General features: G+C 38.7%; 2 protein-coding genes across 3 annotated transcripts; one reads left to right on the top strand and one right to left on the bottom strand.

The window, feature by feature from the left end:
* Positions 1 to 337: 337 nt before the first annotated feature.
* il1fma (interleukin-1 family member A) lies at positions 338 to 7,239 on the top strand. Its single transcript, XM_003445804.4, has 7 exons — positions 338 to 463; positions 594 to 712; positions 1,835 to 1,931; positions 2,010 to 2,352; positions 2,823 to 2,948; positions 3,110 to 3,249; positions 5,685 to 7,239. Exons 1-7 carry the CDS (start codon positions 452 to 454, stop codon positions 5,898 to 5,900), a joined length of 1,053 nt encoding a protein of 350 aa, XP_003445852.1. The 5' UTR covers positions 338 to 451; the 3' UTR covers positions 5,901 to 7,239.
* ace2 (angiotensin I converting enzyme 2) lies at positions 7,047 to 17,986 on the bottom strand. Of its 2 annotated transcripts, none has more exons than XM_005466811.4 (18): positions 17,681 to 17,986; positions 17,443 to 17,601; positions 17,221 to 17,314; positions 16,371 to 16,514; positions 15,885 to 16,000; positions 15,621 to 15,726; positions 14,922 to 15,019; positions 14,541 to 14,713; positions 13,105 to 13,331; positions 12,249 to 12,393; positions 10,999 to 11,097; positions 10,679 to 10,801; positions 10,280 to 10,452; positions 9,570 to 9,628; positions 9,356 to 9,453; positions 9,151 to 9,267; positions 8,467 to 8,661; positions 7,047 to 8,031 (listed from the first exon to the last, which is right to left on the bottom strand). In XM_005466811.4, exons 1-18 carry the CDS (start codon positions 17,867 to 17,869, stop codon positions 7,938 to 7,940), a joined length of 2,409 nt encoding a protein of 802 aa, XP_005466868.1. In that variant the 5' UTR covers positions 17,870 to 17,986; the 3' UTR covers positions 7,047 to 7,937. The 2 variants fall into 2 exon arrangements, with proteins under 2 accessions (XP_005466868.1, XP_003445853.2); XM_003445805.5 differs by having other exon boundaries at positions 10,223 to 10,452; positions 17,681 to 17,985.
* Positions 17,987 to 20,046: the final 2,060 nt, after the last annotated feature.

Below are 20,046 nucleotides of genomic sequence, written 5' to 3'. Positions count from 1 at the left end.
TTTAAGGAAGTTCAAACCCAGCGAAAGAAAAAAAGGATGTTATATGAGTAATATTATATAGTAATACTATGTGATAATATTTTAGTCTTTATCAGTTTTGAACAGGGAAGTGTGTGGCTTATCAAAGCACTGTATTTGTTGCTATTGAAAAGATATTTTACAGTTAAATCGTAATCTTCTTCTTCCACACGCTTCACAAGTTCTGCTTTCAAACAAAACCATACACTGTGTCCGCATTTTCATTAAAAGTGTTCTAATCTTCTCTTACTTCCTTTTTTGACAGCAGTTCCCCATCCACGACAGTGTCAGTGTTTTCTCACTCACAGTTCCCCTTTTTGTTCTATGAAAAGCTGAAGCACAGACACACTGGAAGACTTAAAAACTGCCACTTTCACCGGAGTCTGTTTCAGTCAGTGGTATTAAGCTATCTAGAGCGGACATTGCTGCCACCATGGACACGAAGGTAGGTGACGACGCTTAACTGTCCCCTAACAATGAGCACTACATGTAGTGATATACACTTAAAACATAATCCTGACATGATTGCCTTTGTTGAGAAAAGTTAAACTTTGTGTTCTTTTTGTACATTTTAGGAGTCTCTGGTTAAGGGCGGTGTGCTGATTGCACACAAAATCAATGAGGGAAAGCATCAATATGTAGTGGAAAACGTGGTGAAGTACAAAAATGACAATGGAGGAAAACTTTATGTCAGGTATAATTTGCTCTCTGTTTAGCGGATTCTTTCTTTTCAACTATTTTCTGGCCCCTAACATGGAATAAGTTAACACTGTTTTACTGTAGAGCCTCAAAAGTTAAAGTCATACAACCTCACACGGACATTCAACTTCATGTTATATATATGTATATATATATAGATAGATATATATATAGATAGATAGATATATAGATATATAGATATATATAGATATATATATATATATGTATTTTTTTTATTTTTTTTTTATTTTATTTTTTTTACCAAGACCAAAAAGAATGTTTTTGGTAAAGACATGTATCCCTCTTAGTTTTTATTGATATTTACATTGAGGTTTTCTCTCCAGCTTACGGATTGAGCCTTCTATTGATGTACACTGAAAAAAAAAAACATTTTTCATCCTCATTAAACATGAAGCAGTAATAAAATATATATTTATTTATTCAAATAATTAATTGTTCAGGAATAATTTGAAATAAACTTGGTATAAAATGAACATATACCAGTCAAGTACATTTCATTTGACCAGATGTAACCAGATGTAAATGTAACATTTTACATTGTAAAATGTAACAAAATTACAAAATTTACATGTAATAAAATTGCAATGTAATAAAATTACTTAAAGTCCGCATTTGTGCAGAATTTATTTTTCTTTTGTTTTTGTTTTTTTAACGTGAGTTCAGTTTGGAGTATCTTGGTTTGTTGCATACCTAATTATGTAATCCTGTTTTTTCTCTTATTTTCTCTGTTTTCAAATTGCACTACTTAATCATTTCAACATGACACAAGAAAAGTTTGAAACTGTGAAATATTAGGTGAATTGAGCAATTGAACTAAGATGTATTATATAATTCTGTTGCCTTATTTTGTGATTTTAATCCAATTTTAGGTTGGATTGTTTTTTTAACTGAAGATAATATTTTTTAGTTCAACTCTAGCTCAGTGTACACATGAGACCTGCTATAGTGGAAAAAATAACCCCTTTAAAGAGTAAAACTAGTAAATTGTTTTTTATTAATATGCTCTAACTCTTTTTATTACACCTGCCAAACACAAAGGGCTCAGTAAAGCATATTGTATATTTATTTTATTCATTTACTGTTTCGTTTTTATCAGGAAAGGAGACAAGCTTCTGCAGATAAATGGCATGGACCTGAATGATCTTACACCTGAGGAGCTGGCAAACGTGATAGCTGAGGGGAGTCCAATGCTGGTGAGTTGAGGATTTTAAAGTTTAGAGATTTTATTTTAGAGCATTTTATAGTATCCTCTTTCTTTTCATTCTCTTCAGACAGTGTGCAAACCAGCCAGCGAAGAGGATCACACTGAGGAGACATCCCTGACTGAAGACACTTTACATCCTGTCTCTAAAGAGTCCACAGTCCTCAGCTTTAGCTGGGAGATGACAAGGGAGGATGACCCGGAGGGAATTGAAGTGGAGCCGCAGGAAGAAGAAAAGGAAACGGGGAATATTGAAGAGGATCTTTGCCAAGCGAAAACTGAGGAGAATGAGATATTTGTCGTTGAGATGACAAAAACTAGCATCTCCCTGGTGAGAGGCAGGGGCTGTGATGCGACAGGATGTACCCTTAATGACATCATCATGGTGGCAGAATCCAGCACGGTGACGCTTGGTGAGTAAAAGCAGTTTTACTCTCCTGCCTTTTCTCCCAGATTTTCTTCTTTTCTCATAATTAACTTTGCTAATAGTTACAGTATTTAATGCAAAAGTGTTTGAATGTTGTGAGGCAACTGGGTCTTTCTTTTGTTTCTGCATATTTGTGGTTATCTAAAGAGGAAGCTACTATAAATGGTCATGTGTTTACACCCGTTAACCAAAATGTGTCCTGCCAGCTGTTATGACCGTGACTAGGCAGTTTTTCAGCAGACCCCCATAGACCACTTTTGTGTTGTACAACTGCCTTCAGCTGGCAACTTTAAATCTCAAAAAGGAAAAAAGAAACCTGTGAAAGTCACGATCGATGTGAAGAAGACAAGACCACTACCGTAAAATCACAGTTTGAAAATGGTCAGTGCAGTCACCTTTGTTTTTAAAAAGGGATATGACTTATAAACACGACCTTGTTCCCATTCTTACTTTCAGTTCCGAGAGGAGGCGGCACTTTCCGGCAGGAAAAGTTGTCGAATGTTTTAATTGAAAATCTGGCCACTCACCAATACCTCCGAGGTATCTGTTCTGAGAGGATCGTCTATGCTTCTCCAAATCCAGGTTTGTCTTTCAGAGCAGGACACATCAACTCGTGGTTTTCAGATGAGTTTTTACTAAAGCTGTCATCATTCACATTTACTCCAGTGTTAGGTAGAGTAAGAAAATACTCTGTTCTGATAGAGAAACTGCTCTCATTGTTTTGGTTGCCTTTTTGTGCTCAGAGAGAATTACTATCTACTATTACAAGTCAAGCGGTCTCATAAGGGGTTCCAGTGGGTTGCCGGTGGTGCTAAACCTCACCGATTCCAACTGCTTCCTCATGTGCTGCAAGCAAGCGGACAGAGTGCTCCTAAAAGTGGAGGTAATAAGTGTATGCTCTTGATTTTGATTGAATTGTGGCAGTGAAAAAAAAGGCTTGATAAACATTTGTTTCTCTGGACTCAGCCATCATTGTTCAGGGGATGAAAGCATCGCAGTTTCTGTCCTTGGTTCTATGTAGATACACTTCTCACTTTAAAGATTTGCTTAGACAGAGTTATGTTGCAAAAAATATATAATGGCAGAAGGGTTAGCACCTCAAATTAGTATTAGTATCAAAATTGTTTAAATATACACAGATTAGGCATAACATTATGACCACCTGCCTAATATTGTGTTGGTCCCAAAATAAACCTTGCCCACTGAGGCATGGACTCTGCTGTGGTATCAGGCACCAAGATGTTAGCAACAGATCCTTTTAGTTATGAAGTGAGACCTTCATGGGTCAGACTTTTTGTCCAGCACATCCTAGAGATGCTCAATTGGATTTAGATCTGGGGCCATTTGGAGACCAAGTCAATACAAAATGACAGGCTTAATCTGAGGAAAATTGATTATTTTCACAACATCAAAGAGTCCAGTAAATCTGGGTGAGGGTTTCTTAAAGGAGTCAAAGTCAGTTTAAAGGAATGTCTTTGGAAGAGAGCCTGGTGAGCACTGTGGAGCTGGGGTCCTCCAATCAACCATTCTGGTCAGCAGTTCCGAGGAGGGCAGGTTTGGCCTGTTTCCACAGATGGCAGGGGCATAGATGGTGCTGAACAGAAGGAACTGTCCCCCCTCCTTCTTGAGCTGTGAACAAAGGAGGCTGGTAACCAAGAGACTTTTCAAAAGGAGACAGGAACAAGAGACAAGCAGTGCAAATGGGGCAGGAAAATAAGTGCATATTCTCTAAAATCTTTGTTAATTTTTGGCCATTAAAAAGAGTGTCTGAAGAATGAGACTGTGTAATTAGTGGCAGGAACTGGCCACTCAGTTACTGCTCTAATTTTCTCCAGGTCACCTGCACATTCTCGAGAATATAGCCCAGAACGGGCTAGAGGCATGAAAATTGCATTTCTCTGTATTCATATGCAACCCAAATACTGGCCTAATGAGAATGGGAGAAATAAAGAGAAAGGGGTTACAGAGAGGAGAGAGAAGGAGAAAAAAATCCACATGCCTGCAAGAACCAAAACAGTACAAAAATGGCTACTTTAGAGACTTAGAGAGCTACTTTAGAGAGCCCTTTTATTTTCAGAATTGCCTTAATTTCAACAACCCTCTGGAAACATTCCTCAGAGATTATACTATCATTGACATGATAGCTTCAGACAGATGCAGCAGATTTGTCAGCTGCTCATCCATGATGAGACTCCCCTGCTCCACCACATCTCAAAGGTCCTGCAGTGGATTAAGATCTGGTGATTGTGGAGGTCGTTTGAGTCACTGTCGTGTTGAACAAACCAGTTTGAGATGATTTGAGAGCTGGCACATTATTCTATTGGAAGCAGACATCAGAGTACACTGTAGTCTTGATGAATTGACAAGGTCAGCAGTAATACTCGGGTAGGCCGTGGTGTTTAAATGATGCACAGCTGGTACTCCTAAAGGGTGTTCAAAAAAATATCCATTACACCACCAAGCTGAACTGTTGATATAAGGCAGGATGGATGCATCCTTTCATGCTTATGCCAAATTCTGATCCTTCCTTCCAAATGTAGCAACAGAAATCAAGCCTTATTGGACCAAACAATGGCTTTCCAATCTTCTGTTGTACTGTGTGAACTGTAGCCTCAGTTTCGTGATCTTAGCTGACAGTAGTGGAACCTGGTGTTGTCTTCTGCTGCCATAGCCCACTTGCTTCAAGGTTTAATATTTTGTGAATTCAGAGATGCTCTCTTGCATTCCTTAGTTGTAACGTGGGTTTATTTGAATTACAGCTGCCTTCCTAAGCTTTAAACAGGTTGACCATTCTTCTGTGACCGCTGACATGAACAAGCCATTTTCACTCAAATCATCGGTACCTACTTGATATTTTCTCTTTTTCAAAACATTCTCTGTAAACCCTTGTGTGGCAAATTGCAGCAGATCAGCATTTTCTGTATAATCAAACAACCATGCGATATTCAGGTCCCTTAAATCACCTTTCTACCCCATTCAGATTGTTTGGTCATCTTGACCACATTACACATGCCATGGATTGAGCTGCTGCGATCTGATTGGCTGGTTAGGTAGTTGCGTTAAACATGTGTAGGTAATAAAGTGGCTCGTGAGTAAACATTGGTTTTGAATCGTGGCTCATGGATAATCTTGAATGACCATCATAACACTCCTATTGCAGTTTCGTGAATGTTAAAGTAATGCAATGCAGATTCAGTGTAACTGTATAAGTTTAAAACTTACTTGGGGTCAGTTGTATTTCATTTCATTGTGACTTGAAGATGTTTATAAGGAAATGGGCATTTTCAAGCGAACTAATCCACCCTGTCACCCCTTTAGACATGTGAGAAGCAGAGGCTGAAGCAGATCTCCAAGAGCGATGAGAGTACCCTCTCCTTTGTGTTTTACATGAAGGGTGACTCAGCGAGACGACGGAGTTTTGAGTCAGCATTGTATCGCGGTTGGTTCATCAACGTTTGCAACACAGACACAGTGGGGGTGGCAACCCCGGATGGACGTGTGGATCAGTCCTTCCTCTTCATCATTCAAAAGTGATGGAGGGTCATTTTCTTCTGCCTTTTCAGGACTCAGAAAAGTCAGTTACATTTTTAAAAATTTCTTGTAAATATTTCGTGTGACCTGGTTTAACAACACAAACCAACATCCATGTTTCAAATTCTGCTGCTGCAGAAATCCATAGTTCTCCATCTCATTAAGGCTATGCCTCTACACAGCTGTCATTCCACATGTCCCTACCTGAGAGATGACGTGGAAAATTATCTCAGATACACCAACTGTAGCGTTACGCTTTAGTTGTTTACCTGCCTCAGTGACCTCACCCCAAGTGATGGATGAGTCATCCTTCTTGTCCCCAGGCTCTGCTTCCTCTACAGAAGGCATGTCTGTGGGATTGAGGAGATCCTCAAAGTATTCCTTCCGCCATTCGACTTACATCCTCAGTTGAAATCGCCAGCACCTGCACCACACACCGCATGCTTCTGAGTTGCCTGAAGGTTTGCCAGAATCACTTTGAGGCTGACTGAAATCTTAATGTATGCTCTCACCAAACACATTCAAGTTTTTGCTTCAGAGCCGCACTCCACCTGGGCCTACCAGGAAGGGCACCACCCACCTTGCAGCCGCAGCTCAGTGCAGCAACCTCAGCAATGGAGGTTGGGAACATGGCCCAGTTGCACTCACTCTTCCCAATCTCCCTCACAATGTTGTCAAATTTCTGCTGGAAGTGTGAATTTGACATGTCACAAACCAGAGCTTCTACCACTCCCAGCACACCCTCACTCTGTGTTTAGATATGCCACGCCCATCCAGCATCCTCTCCCACCACCTGATCCAGCTCACCACCAGGCGAACGTGGCGATCAGCTGTTCCTTGGTGTCGGGAACATACGGCAGCAGATCCGATGATACGATTCCAAAATCAATCATTGGCCTGCGATCTAGGATGTCTGATGTGTACCATGTACTGATATGTAAACAGAGCTGGGGTCCGTTGTTGTTTAAAGTCTTTCAAGCTGATTTTTTTTTGTTTGTTTGTTTTCTTTTTTGAACTCATATTGTATAATCTATATATTTGATACAATAATACTGTTTCCAATATATTATAAGACACTGTAAGGAAAAATTACACATTACATGAACGATAATGGCCCAATGCATTAACACAACCAAACTAAAGTGCACGTATTTAGAAATTAATTTTAATAACACATCTCAGACGTCCTGGAAATCACACCTTTAGGCTTTGATCGTATAATGTCAACTCATACAAATGTACTACTCTTCTTTTCGCTTACTGGTCACTCACTGCTTGCGAAAGAAATGTCTTTTTTGTACACATGCGCAGCTGACAAGTAAAAAAAAGTTCCATTGGTAAACTGTGTAGCAGACTTTTTTTAATGCAACATTCATGTTTTTATTTTATCATTTTTCTTTAGCATCTAGGTGTATAATGACAAGATTTGATATTTTAGGAAATCTCTCAGGTTTGATATGAAAACACAGTAAACTAGACTAAAACTAAATGCGTGCTGTGATTGAAGTGTGCATCTTGACACGTAGGTGGCATCATCATAAATGTGACTTGAATTTGCTTAACTTTTTCAATTATGAACTTTGTTTTTAAAATGATAGTTTAAACTGGTTATTATTATTAATATTATTATTATTAGTTACAGTTAAATATACATAATTGCACAGGTAAGTAAAAAGGGTTTAAAAAGGGGTTTCAAAAAGCGAGGTAAGGCAGTGTGTTAAACTTATTACTTATTGTATCACAAAATACTGTATAATAGTGCGTCATGATAGCAGACTTTAATGACATTCACGTGGAAGTATATTATGTAAATGGAAATTAAGGATACTGTCCGTTAACAGGGTTATTCACTGTTGCGAATTAACAACCTTCAGCATAATGGTTCACATTTAACACTGTTAATGTTGATTGGAGGTCATGCAGGACTGATGAAAGAAGAAGAGAACTTTTAAAGCTTTACTTTCCCATTTCTAAGAAGGCTATGAGATTACTGGACACGGGTACTGATCTTCCCTCTGCTCTACTACAACAGCGGTAGACTCAGAATCCAGTTTGCTCATTGTCACTGTCATAGGCTTTGTTGCTTTGTCCATCAGTGGATGACTCATAGGGGTTCTCCACACCAGGCTTTTTCCTACAAACACAGAAAAATAAACATTCCTTAACATTATGCACATAATTAATTTAATTGGAATATTTTTATTTTACTCCCCAAGTCTGTGTGAGGTCAAGATATCATTTGTGAAAAGGGGAAGACTAAAGCTCTGATGGTAAAAACACACAACTGCATAGACAGACTTGTAATCACTACATATAATTAAAACACACACACACAACTCGTCCTGTTAAACCTGCAGCTCGAAGTCCTCTCTTCACAGTTGAAACGGAGACTTGCAGAACAGTTTTAAATTTTAACCCATTTTATGTTCCCTGAAAAAGGCTTTTTTGTATAATTCTGAAATGTACATTATTTTTCAGTTATCAAGCTATTCATTGGACTTGAATGACTTGAATTGCAGGAAATAACTGGAAAACTTTTAACCGGTAGTGTATATTTTGGTCTACTCACTTCCTGCGCTCCTTGACACCGGAGACGACAAGGTAGACGCCAGCTACCACCACAATGCCCATAACCACACCAAATACCACCAGCCACACCTGCACAGGTTGCTCAGTGGGTGAGGCCAGTGTTGGTAGGATACCGGCAAACTCCAGAGTATTATCATCTAACTTGAAGGCGTCATTGATCCGGCCTCGAGCTAACCTGGAAGGGATTTTAGATGACTTTACTATTGTTTTACAACTCATAAACAGCCACAGGCGACATTACTGCCAGGTTGGTTATTTCAGGTGTAGTAGGAGGTAATTAAATTACAACTCATATTGTAAAAATAATATGTTATAAATTTATACTGTTGTTATAGCTGTACCAAGACATTTTAAAAATAATTGTAAAAAGTTTACAATTCATTTCATGAGAAAAAGGTTTGAGCCATAGTATGGATGAAAAGTCAGATGATCACCAAAGACACCTGCGACTAATCCTGTAAAGACCATGGATGTGTGAATAAAACAGCAATTTGATAGCAATTTGTGCCGTGTTATGGAAGTTCAACGTTTCCATCCAGCTACAAACTGCAACTGAAAAGATTTTAAATAAATGAATTAGCTTGGCTACTGCAGCTACCTTAGGATGCTGAGCTCAGTGCTTTGGGATGTTCTGTATGTAGCCACTCATGCACTTGATCCTCACCTGATAGCTTCCTTCAGCTCATTCTTTGGGATGAATTCAGTGGTTGCATTTGGGTTTTTGGCGACAACGTAGAAGGAGACTCTGGGAGTCTCCATATAGGTGATGACATCAGTTGTTCTGCATGTGCAAACAGAGAAAACTCAAACCAATGTGCTAACAATTTTTTTGTTTTGCTTAAAGCACAAAATATCGACCGCATACTGACGTGAAAGGAAGAGTCTTGTTCTTCTGGCTGTAGTACTGCCTCAAGGCATAAGCAATGTTGGCCCGGAACAGGTAAAGCTCATTGGCATTCCAGGGGTACTGAAACACATAGTAGATAAAAAACAATGGGAATGACGTTAAAGAGACAGTATTTCACTTCATAAATGCAGAATTCCTACAAAATTTCTGGTGCAATGACGATTTTTAGTACTCACAGCATCATCGCCCATTGCAGAATTTAAACTTAGTCTCACTTTAACTGAATATTCTGGATCTGTAATGGGAACAACAATCAGTTAAAGACTTTTTAAAGATGTATACCTGTATGATAAATGTACTCCAGCATATTACTTTAACTAGCATAAAGCCTAGAAATAAGGAAGAACAGATAGCTGTAGGGGTGAGGACCCAAAAAGCAGACTTTTGATTTTAAGATTTTAAGAATCAATGAAAGCTTAAAGGCTAACGGGACAGGAAAAGTATGAGAAGTCAGGTGATAAATCAAGGACATATGTTTGGGAACAGAAGACTGTGACACTAATTAAAATGTTGTCTTCTTTGAGTATAAAAAGCAAAATGTAAAAAAAAAAAGAACGCATTTTGAGAGCTGCATTATGCTGGATGATAGATTCAAGTTAGTAGATTCAAGTAAATTACTGTCAGTTCTAAAGTTTGTGTACAAATCATTCAATGAACTTTAAAAGTGAAAGTACAGAGCAAGACAAGCTGTTTCCTGCCACTTTCAGTCTTTTATCAAGTAGTGGCATCAGGAAGAGCGGTATCAATCTCTAGAGACTCTAAATACTATAACTCCAGATAGGTGTTTTTAGTGCTAATAATTTTCATTGTGGGCATCTTTTGTACTCACATGGATCTTCTCTCCAGCCTACCACCCTGTTGTGTTTCTTGTTATCTGCCTGCAACCATGGATCTTCACTCCAGCCTACCACCCTGTTGTGTTTCTTGTTATCTGCCTGCAACCACTCATAAAGTTTATGGAAATAGTCCAGCAGAGGTTGGGCATCCATCTTTGTGTCACCAGATATTGCTTGCAAAGCCCTGGTCCAAGACTTAGACCTTCCAAGTTCTAACATATTCCTAGGAGAAAACAATGAGCTTGATGATGATGATAAATCATTCCAGCACTTTTAGATGTGAAGAACAAAAAAGTAATACAATGTGCTATAGCAAAATTGAAATCCTGCACCATTTATGCTGTAATTTCAAATAGCTAGTTGGACTTCCTAGAAAACATAAACAGACTGCTTTGATAAGAAAATCAAGCAAGCAAGGTTAAAAATGAAGAAAGGGAAGTTGTATGCACCTTAGCTTGGTTCCTGCTTCCATAGAATTAGTGATGTCACATTCAGACAAGTCGCCTGTGTGACCGGCCGCATCGCAGAGCGCTTTTTGGAACTGAAACTGGTAAATGGTTCGTGTGAAGTATCTGGATCGAAAGCAGTAACAAATGGACACACACACACACACACACACACACACACACACAGAGAGACACACAGGTTCAGTTTAAAGTGAACTGAGAACTGCACCAAATGGTCATAACTGCTTTAATTTAAAAGTTAAGTCAATCCACAATCTGTGCTGTTATTGACACAATATGCAGCTTTACATTGGGATTGTTACCTGATGAATGAATAGTCTCCAGACACATGGAACAGAGCGGGTGGGTCACAGTAAGTCTCATCTCTTGGCACTGGCTCCATCACCCCAACCATCTCTCTCCTATTAAAACAACACAGAATCAATAATACAAGCTGACAGGCCTGCAGTGAAGCAGCTGCTGAACTGCACAAAATTATGACCTTATTTTATTTCTCCAGTTTTTAAGTCACTACCCTACAGTTATGCCTGCTGAGTTTTGGACTAACATTTCTGTCGTGTTTTTGTTGTAATTTTACATGGCTGCCAGCAGAACCAATCCACAATGGATTTTAAATTGAACAATTAAGATGTGGTTGAAGTGCTGACTTTAATTCAAAAGATTAACTTAGGTTTTGCATTTACAGTTTAGGAGTTAGAGACATTTTTTTTTGTTTTGATTTTTTTTGTTGAGGCAAACTTTTAAATTTAAGGACTGTTATTAATACTTGGATAAAAACTGTTCTTGGTGGCTGCTTGAAGTCTATAACCCATGTACATCATAAATCATATGTGTGTTCACTTAAAATGTTGTCACAGGCCTTTATTGCATCAACATTCAGTTGCTGCATTGCATTTAATAACTAGAAAAAAGGCTCTGTTGTGTTGAGATTAGGTAACTGGTTTGCACCTTGTTGTAAACTCTTTGCATTTCCAGTCAAGAAGGCACATCTGTGTTATAGACTTCCATAATGGTACAATGACCTTCTTGAGAGTGTTGTGGTCTTTGCTTGATGTTGTGGAGGAAACATTTCTGCCATGATCTCCTTTAGTTGTCTTCTGTGCTCTTTTGAGCCTTTTGGTGTTATTGAGCTGGCCTGTGCATTAATTCTTTTTAATAACTTTGATTTGGTCACTCCTATTTTTTTACAGGTTTATGTTGGTTTATTCAGCATAATTTGGCCTACTTCACTTTAACTCACTTTAACTCTTTGAACCTCAAATTGAGATTCAAATTTAAATGCAACACTTCAAATGAACTCTAAATTTTTGGATTCATTTTTCATGTAATTGAATTCATTTTTTTTAAAATGGCTGTAAAGTTTGCATGCAGTTTGCATGGACAGTTTGCTTTAAGTGCAAGAAATTCTGCACCTCATTTGCATTTTGTTTGATTTTAAAATCTCTATAGGGGTGTACAGATGCAAAAAATAGTTAAAAAAAAGTATGAACCTAACTGTAATCTGATGATATTGAAGTAAACTTTATACTAAATATTGCATAACTCTGCTTACTTCATCTGCCACCAGCGTTGCATCCATTCATCCTTGGTGATGTTCCCTGCAAACACCTGCCACCTCCATTCCTCCAGCATGTAGGTGAAAGGCAGGGTGGCCACAATAGTGAGTGCCTGTTTCAGCAGAAAGTTGATCTCTGTGTCTGTAAAGCATTAAACACAAAGACAGTTTATGATTCAGAGTGAGAGCGTAATTAAATTTTACAAATGCTTTATGTTTATGTTTATGGCCTCTTTATCAGCGACTGTAAATCAATGACCAGTTAGCATAAGGCTGCAGGTCATCTTATCCTGATATCGCATGTAGTGCTTAAGTTATCTTAACTCTACATTTAATAATCCAGACACATTACAAAATTAAATCTGCAATAAATATATATTTTTTTTGCCACGCAGAGGCAATAAAAACAAGGTCAACGTGTTCATAATATCTTGGTTCATGTTGACAACTTGGTTACTGGCCAACAGCTTATTATGCAACATGGGGCAAGCATCAGGACAGAAAAATCAAGCCAGAAACGGCAGTTCCTCAGGTTGTCATTTGAGGTCTTCTATAGAAGTGAGACACCAGCAACTGTGACTACCTGAGTTCCAATGTTGGGTATATATTGAATGCTCAAGCTCTACAGCTGCCTGGTACCAAAGGGCTCCTAGCTTTTGCTCATGTGGGGACAGAAAACTAAAGCACTGAGCTGAAAGAAGTTAAAATGCTGCATACAAAAACTGCAGAGTTAGGTGATTGCTCTCTGTAGCTTACTCGTTCACCTGTTTCTTGTTATTATAAATCTATTGATTCTATTGATTAAAGCAGCTTTAATGTTTTGGAGAACCAGTGCTGCCCACAGTGACTGTACCTTGATCATAAATGAAGTCAGCAGGCAGGAGATTCAGGCTCTGTAGGTGTTTGGGTGTTGCAGCAGAGAGGGACATGATTTCTCCAACAGCCTCGTGGAAACCCTCATTGGCTCCGTCCCTCAGAAGGTAGGACAGGTTGCGGTAAGCCATCTGGTACTGGTTGTGTCCCATTTCATGGTGTGCTGTGAGGTAGTTGTCCATGTTAACCTGGGTGCACATCTTGATCCTGAAGATATCACAGGAGAAATGTTGATATCAGCAATTATACACTTCATTAGACACTTCATAATACTGTGACCAGTGACCAGTAAAGGAGCAACAGTGAGCTCAGTGACCTCCAAGCACTAAAATGAGAATAACTGATTAAAAATACAGGTAGAGGACCTCAGTTTTACATGCAAATTCTTTTCCTGTAATTTCAAACCAAACTGACACACGAGTAACTATAAAATTATTTTGCTTATTTTGCATTTTGAGAAACTTTGTTGTTCTAGGCAGGGTTGGGGAAACTATATTAATATTTTACAACCTAGACTTTGGTTATCTTTATCAGCAGAAAAGGATGATTCAGCGATTAAATAGCATCACAACATCAGTGCTCCAATAGGTTTATTTTTATGGCTATCATAATTCCCAGCTGCCAACTTGCTTTAACAAAAGTCGAACCTAGATAGATAGATAGACAGATGGATAGATAAAGCAAATGTTATGAGCAACCTCTTGTTCTTCATGTCTTGCTAAGTTTTGCTAAGACAATGGGAAACAAGAGCATCAAATTATTGAAGTATGCAGGCTTGGAAATACAGTATAAAAGGCAAGGACAGAGTTTGTACAATTCTAAGGAGCTCGAAAGTCGATATCTTGTATATACACCTTTATTCCTCTTGCCTAGGAGAGCTTGAACTCTCTTAACAAGCTTTCTTGTCATTTCTTTGCGTAGTCTTCAGAAATAGTTCTCCAGGCTTCTTGAAGAACATTCAAAGCTCTTGTTTGGATGTTGGCTCCCTTTTGTTCTGTTCTCTAAAGTGATCTCACACTGCTTGAATAATGTTAAGGTCCAGGCCATTGTGTGCTTTTCCATCCAGGTATGCTTTTACTTTATCCGAAGTGTGTTTGGGATCATTGTCACATTAAAAGATGGCACTGTTGCCAACCAGACAATTACCAGATCCCATTGTGGATCAAATTCAGAGTCTCACTGAGCTCCTCTTTACATTTTGACATGCATTTGAACCAGAAAATTCACATTTGGATTCATCACTGCGTAAGATCTGCTAACGCTAATTTCAATTTTACAAAGTGCCTTAAGAAATTTAAGTTTTGTTCTTTGCTAAGTTGTCGGTTGTCTGTAGATACAAAACTGGTTAACTCATAAAGAAATGACAGGTGTCTTAAGACTGTTGCACAGTAGTGTAGCTGTGTGGATATACTCTACCTAAAGTCCTTTCTGTTTCCCATGTCCCAGGCTGTGGGGTGACAGACCACACTGCGTCCATCATCGGGGTGTTCAAACATAGAGTTAGTCCAGAAGTTGTCAAACATCTTGTAGAGGCCCACAGACATGAAGAACTTCTCAGCTTCTTGGAAAAGCTGAATCTTGGTCCAACCCTGAAATTTAAGATAACAGGTAGGGAATTTTTAAGTGTACATATTTTTTTCCACCCATCCACTCTCTTCCACTTATCCTTATAAGGTTTGCTGCGGCAGGGGGTGGTGGTCTATCTACCATAGGACAAGACACAGGGTACACCCTGGACAGATAACCCCACGTCACAGGGCTCTCTTTTTTTAATACAAATAAAAAGTTCTGCCATACCTTGTCCACCATAGACTGGCTGACATCGATATCCGGTTTGTCAGGATAGGGCACTGATAGAGAATAAAGGTTGGTCCAGAATCTTCCCCACATGTCACCTGATCAACCAACAAATAAGAAAATTATTTTTTCATAAAGTTTCTCCTTCTACAGCAGACTGTAGCTTTTTATATGTGCACACTGCATGTGGGGTGGATCAGTTATTTCCAGCTAAAAGCCACATGTACAATATAATAAGTCTGTTGGCATTATTTTTCTGTAGCACAGAGAGGTAGTGATAATACATGACCAACAGAGGGAGACACACTTTCAGTTCTGAACTTATGAGACTTGCATGAACTATCTGCTCTGTCAAAACGTAGATACAGTTATATCCCACAAGCCCTACACTTAAACCAAGGATCAAATAAGAAAATATTACAGAGTTATTTGGAGCCTGATAATCATAGAGGACAGGAAGTGAAGATCTTAATTTTCTGTATATGATGAAACAGATTTAAATCTTGACTCTTTCGTGATAATAAAGCTCCTAGGGTCGCACAGTTGCGAAATTTGTTTCGCAACTGTGCTGAATCTATGCCAAAAACACTAACTTTGTCAAATTAAAGCATATAAAAAATGTAATTATGAGATTAGTAGGTGGATATTTCGCATTCAATGTCTTTGGTTTCATTATTAGCTTTGAAACCAGAAACATACCGAGCAAGTGGGCTGGGAGAAATCCATCTGAATCAATATGCCCTGGATAGACCTCCATAAGCTTGGCTCTCACATAAGCATGCAGCTCCTTGTATAAAGGCAGGATCTGTGGAAAAAAAAAAACAGTGTATTATTCTTGTTACAATTATTATAAATGATTTATGTTAATTACATCACACAGTCAATAACAAACTGCACATTCTCACTCTCTTTAACGCAGAGGCACTGAAGTGTGAAGCATGCGTCACACAGATAAGGACGTACCTGTTTGTATATTACACGGACATCTTCCATTAACTCATTGCCTGTGTAATGGTACATGACGTCGTCCTCAAGAGTCTCATAGTTGTATCTCCAGTAAGCGCCATAGTCCTCAAAGCCTGCACACAATAAGTGTTTGTGTCAGAGATCAAGAAAAAACACAAAGTTAAATGCTTTTTTACATTTTTTGGTGTTTTTAGCATTGATGGTAATCACACTCAATAAGCATAATGTAAGATATGACACGACTAGTGTTACATGAGCGAGATACTGCCAAAGCAAAATTAGACCTCAGTGGTGGAGGAGTGGTCATGATCGCTGAGCACTATCAGCTCTTGTCTCACTATCAGCTCTTGTCTCACTATCTTCACCCTTCACTGAGAATCAGTTTATATCTCTACAGGTCGCTGATAAAGTAAAAGTCTGCATCAGGACACACCGCAATGAAGCTTGTCTGTTATTCATTATTTTTTCATATTAGTTCCTCACCATTTAGCTTGGCAGCTTCATTCTTCAGATCCACGTAGTCTTCGTAGAGAGGTCTCATCCTCTTTCCTACTTCTTTCCTCCAGCCCTCCCACACATGGAGACGTTCGTCGTAGTTTTGACTAGTGGCCATTATTTCATCCAGTCCTGTAAACAAGTAAAGACACAGGGCGGTGTCACGGCAGACTCACACTGAAGTGAGAAAACAGAAAAATGGCTATATCCCCCCAAAAAAACTAAACTAAAAAAAATCAAAAGTAAAGTTGGGTTTGCTGTTCCTGTATCCATTCTGACACTGATCAAGAACAGGTGTGCGCCTGGGGCAAGTAGGTAGTCCATTACAGGCTTAAAAAAGACAGATAAACCATCCACACTCACATTTACACCTACGTCAAATTTAAATCTGCAAATGCATCTAACAGGGAATTCTATTGGATTACGGGAAGAAAGTCAAGAACCCGGATAAAAGCTGTGCAGGGCAAAGGGAAAGGCCCTCAGCAGGCCAAAACATTCAAAACCAGAGCCTTCTGACTGTGAGGAGAGAGCGATGAATTAGTGCTATTTTATTATTTTATGATAAAGTATCACATTTCTAACCTAAACATAGTGCTTTTTATTCTGCTGCAGGTACCGTTAGTATCTACTTTTCATTTACTAATCACACACGTGGAGTTCCCTGCTGCTGCAATCCCTTGCGACAAAAGTAGCTTTACTCCAACAAATACAAACTTTTGCCCCAAACAGACATATTTTCATCTTCTTAGTGAGCGTGATAATAATAAACTGCTCTGCCTGTCTTTGACAGCAGCAGGCAGCCACTTTACTACAACAGGTCCTTATTAGAAGAGCTTACCTGGCTCCAAAGTCAGACAGTTGAGCGGGTCGTCAAGCATACACACTTTGGCTGTGCTGTAGATTGTACTCATCTCACTCATGACTTTATTCAGCTACAGGAAGATATGGAAGAATACACAGGGATAAAATGTTTAACTTGATGTGGAAGACTACTATATCTGTGCAGTTTGTCCAAATGAAAATTTTGCCAAACTTGAATTTAATATTTAAATAGTCTTACATGTGCAGCTTTATCTGCAGACAAAGCACCAGAGCCTTTGTCTTGTAGGGAAATGAGCTGTAATTTGATTTCCAGGTCGTTGATCTGGTCGATGGGGTATTTCTGGGACTCTTCAGACATCCTGTTGTAAAACGTGCCCCAGATCGCTAACTGTTCTGCCTGTGGAGAACGACTTCAGGTTTTGTAACTCGGTAACAAAATAACCACATTTTAAAGTAAATGTTTTCCAAGTGCTGACCTCTTTGTCTGCGTTCTCCTGTGTGATGTCGGTGTTGTAGGCCCATGATGCCAGCGAGTACTGGTACATAAGGTCACTCGCCTCCTTGTCAAACCTGTCCAGGAACTCCCTCGCCTGGTTCTCCACGTCTGACTGAGCAGAAACAGCACAGGACACAGCCAGAAGCGTTACAAGAATCCTCGGAGACATGCTGGCTGCTTCAGCTCCACACAGACAAGCTCTCACTGAGAGGGAAGGACTCTTTTATACAACTTCATTAACCTTCTGTGCTGCCTTGGCCTTTGGACAGTAGAGCCATAACGGAGGGTGTATCTGAGTTGTCATTTACAGATACAATGTTTCAGAGAAGCAGCAAACATCAGTGGGCCGTCTTCACAAAAAGGGGAAGTCTTAGTTTCGCTTTGATAATTATCAAGATCTTTTGTAAGCTGTACAATAAGTTACATGTGCACAAAATGTGCTGTTTTGATAGGGCCACTTCCTCAAAGGGTTTCTCAATATACTTTGATAGAAGTGAAAAGGTTGTTGTTATGAACAAGACATCAGTCTTATCTTAATTTTGTTTTACTTCATTATTTATTATTAATTCACTTTATTACTTCTCCTTTTTTGGCTTTTTTCTTGTGTCTTTCATAAGTTTATTAAGTTCATGTTGTTTATTTTACTTATTTTGTTGCTTTATGTGCTCTTTTAATCTCAGAACCCCAAAATGCAATTATTTGCTGAGGTAATTTTACATGCAAAGCTGACCATTTGAGCAGAAAAACAGAACACAGTAGCTTTAGATGAGCCTGAAACCACTTTATCAGTTGGTGACGAATTTCCAAGCACTAGATAAAATTGCAAGTCATGCGCTGTTAGGCCCTAAATACTGATAAGTAATCAGCCATAAGGACAAAGTTTATGCCATATTTATGTTTATTACTAACACCGAAGATTATTTAATACTTTCTGGCTTTCTCTGCTACAAACCAATCAATAATTGACTAAAATATCAGTAAAATAACAAGTTAAAGGCCAGTCTGAATTGTTACTGCATCGACAGCAGCAATCTAAATTCGGTCCAAGACAATCTCGGGTTGAGACTTGGGGTATTCTGAGGAAAGCTTGATTTTGAATGTTGCTTTGTTATTTACTTCTGCTTTTAAAGTGGCAGTTTCCAAATATATGTTTCTACCTTGGCAGTAATTTGAAACACTGGTGCAACAGTGCCCTCCTATGGAAACTAGTGGCATTACAGTACTTTCAGCACTTGGAAGTTCTTTCCGTCTCACGGTTAAACACTATTTAGATCCTCATAAATCCTAAAAATCTGAGGCTTTATTGGTACTTCCTCCTGTCTTCACTCTGAGGGAATCTATTCTATCAACAATTTAGACATAAAAAATGTTTTGTTCCGTGTAAAAAGTACAGCCAGGACCGATGTGAACTTTGCAATTCATTTTGACAATGTGTATGAAATTCTGAAATTAAGAAATATGATTTTTCACACACACACACACACACACACACACACACACACACACACACACACACACAAAGAAAAAAAAACGTAATTTATGTTTGAAACCAGGAACTTTTTTTTTTAATGACTGGGAAAAATACTTGTGGAAACCTGTAAAGTTCTGTAACTGTATCTCGTGTAGCTGCAACACCATCATGTGGACAAATCTGCCAAAGTTCTTGAACATGCTTTTTGTGCTAGTTCTCAACATTTTAGATGTCTCCAGGAAAGCATTTCAGCATTCAGACCACAGACTGTACATGGGGTTTATGTTATATAAACCGGACACAGTAAAACTACACCATTCCAGGTGATAATCAAATCATAAGAAAGACTTGTTATGGCCAGATATCATCTGATCTGGTTATCAATTTTATGACAGAGTTAAGTGACTTCAGATAATAAACTAGCTGACTGCAGATCTCACACATATCGCTGTCTTAAAACTTCTCAAATGTCTAATTGATTGAATTGATCTCCATGACAAATCCTGTCTCATTATAAATAATAATAAAGGATATAATGCATAACTGTATAGGGAACAATTGTAGCATTCTTGTCTTCTTGGCAGCTTGGAGAGAGGCCCGTGACAGGTTCCTGTTAATCTGCACTGCCTCAAATTTGCTGCAACAGCAAGTTTACTGCACACGTCTATATACAGACTGAGCCTAGAGGCTATAGGCTAATCACTGTGAATGAAACAGACAACGGGCAGGCTTAGCATCCTGGAAACAGAAATTCAGCAAAAAAAGAAAAAAGAAAGAAAAAATAGGTTGACTGGATATGGTTCAGTTATCCCACAGGATCTGCTGTAGTTAAACTTTCTGGAGAGGTGTCAGGGTTAACAGTTTATGAATTTGGA

Source organism: Oreochromis niloticus, linkage group LG1 (assembly GCF_001858045.2).
Source record: "Oreochromis niloticus isolate F11D_XX linkage group LG1, O_niloticus_UMD_NMBU, whole genome shotgun sequence".
In the NCBI taxonomy this organism is placed as follows: Eukaryota; Metazoa; Chordata; class Actinopteri; order Cichliformes; family Cichlidae; genus Oreochromis; species Oreochromis niloticus.
This window is presented reverse-complemented; position numbering and strand designations above follow the sequence as displayed.

Excerpts from the sequence above, each read along its gene's own strand:
- il1fma (XM_003445804.4), top strand. Across the intron at positions 2,353-2,822 it reads ATCCAGCACGGTGACGCTTG|TTCCGAGAGGAGGCGGCACT; the intron begins GTGAGTAAAAGC and ends TCTTACTTTCAG. Across the intron at positions 2,949-3,109 it reads CTATGCTTCTCCAAATCCAG|AGAGAATTACTATCTACTAT; the intron begins GTTTGTCTTTCA and ends TTTTGTGCTCAG.
- ace2 (XM_003445805.5), bottom strand. The coding sequence starts at position 17,869 with ATGTCTCCGAGGATTCTTGTAACGCTTCTGGCTGTGTCCTGTGCTGTT. Across the intron at positions 17,602-17,680 it reads AGGAGAACGCAGACAAAGAG|GCAGAACAGTTAGCGATCTG; the intron begins GTCAGCACTTGG and ends CGTTCTCCACAG. Across the intron at positions 16,001-16,370 it reads TGAAGCTGCCAAGCTAAATG|GCTTTGAGGACTATGGCGCT; the intron begins GTGAGGAACTAA and ends TATTGTGTGCAG.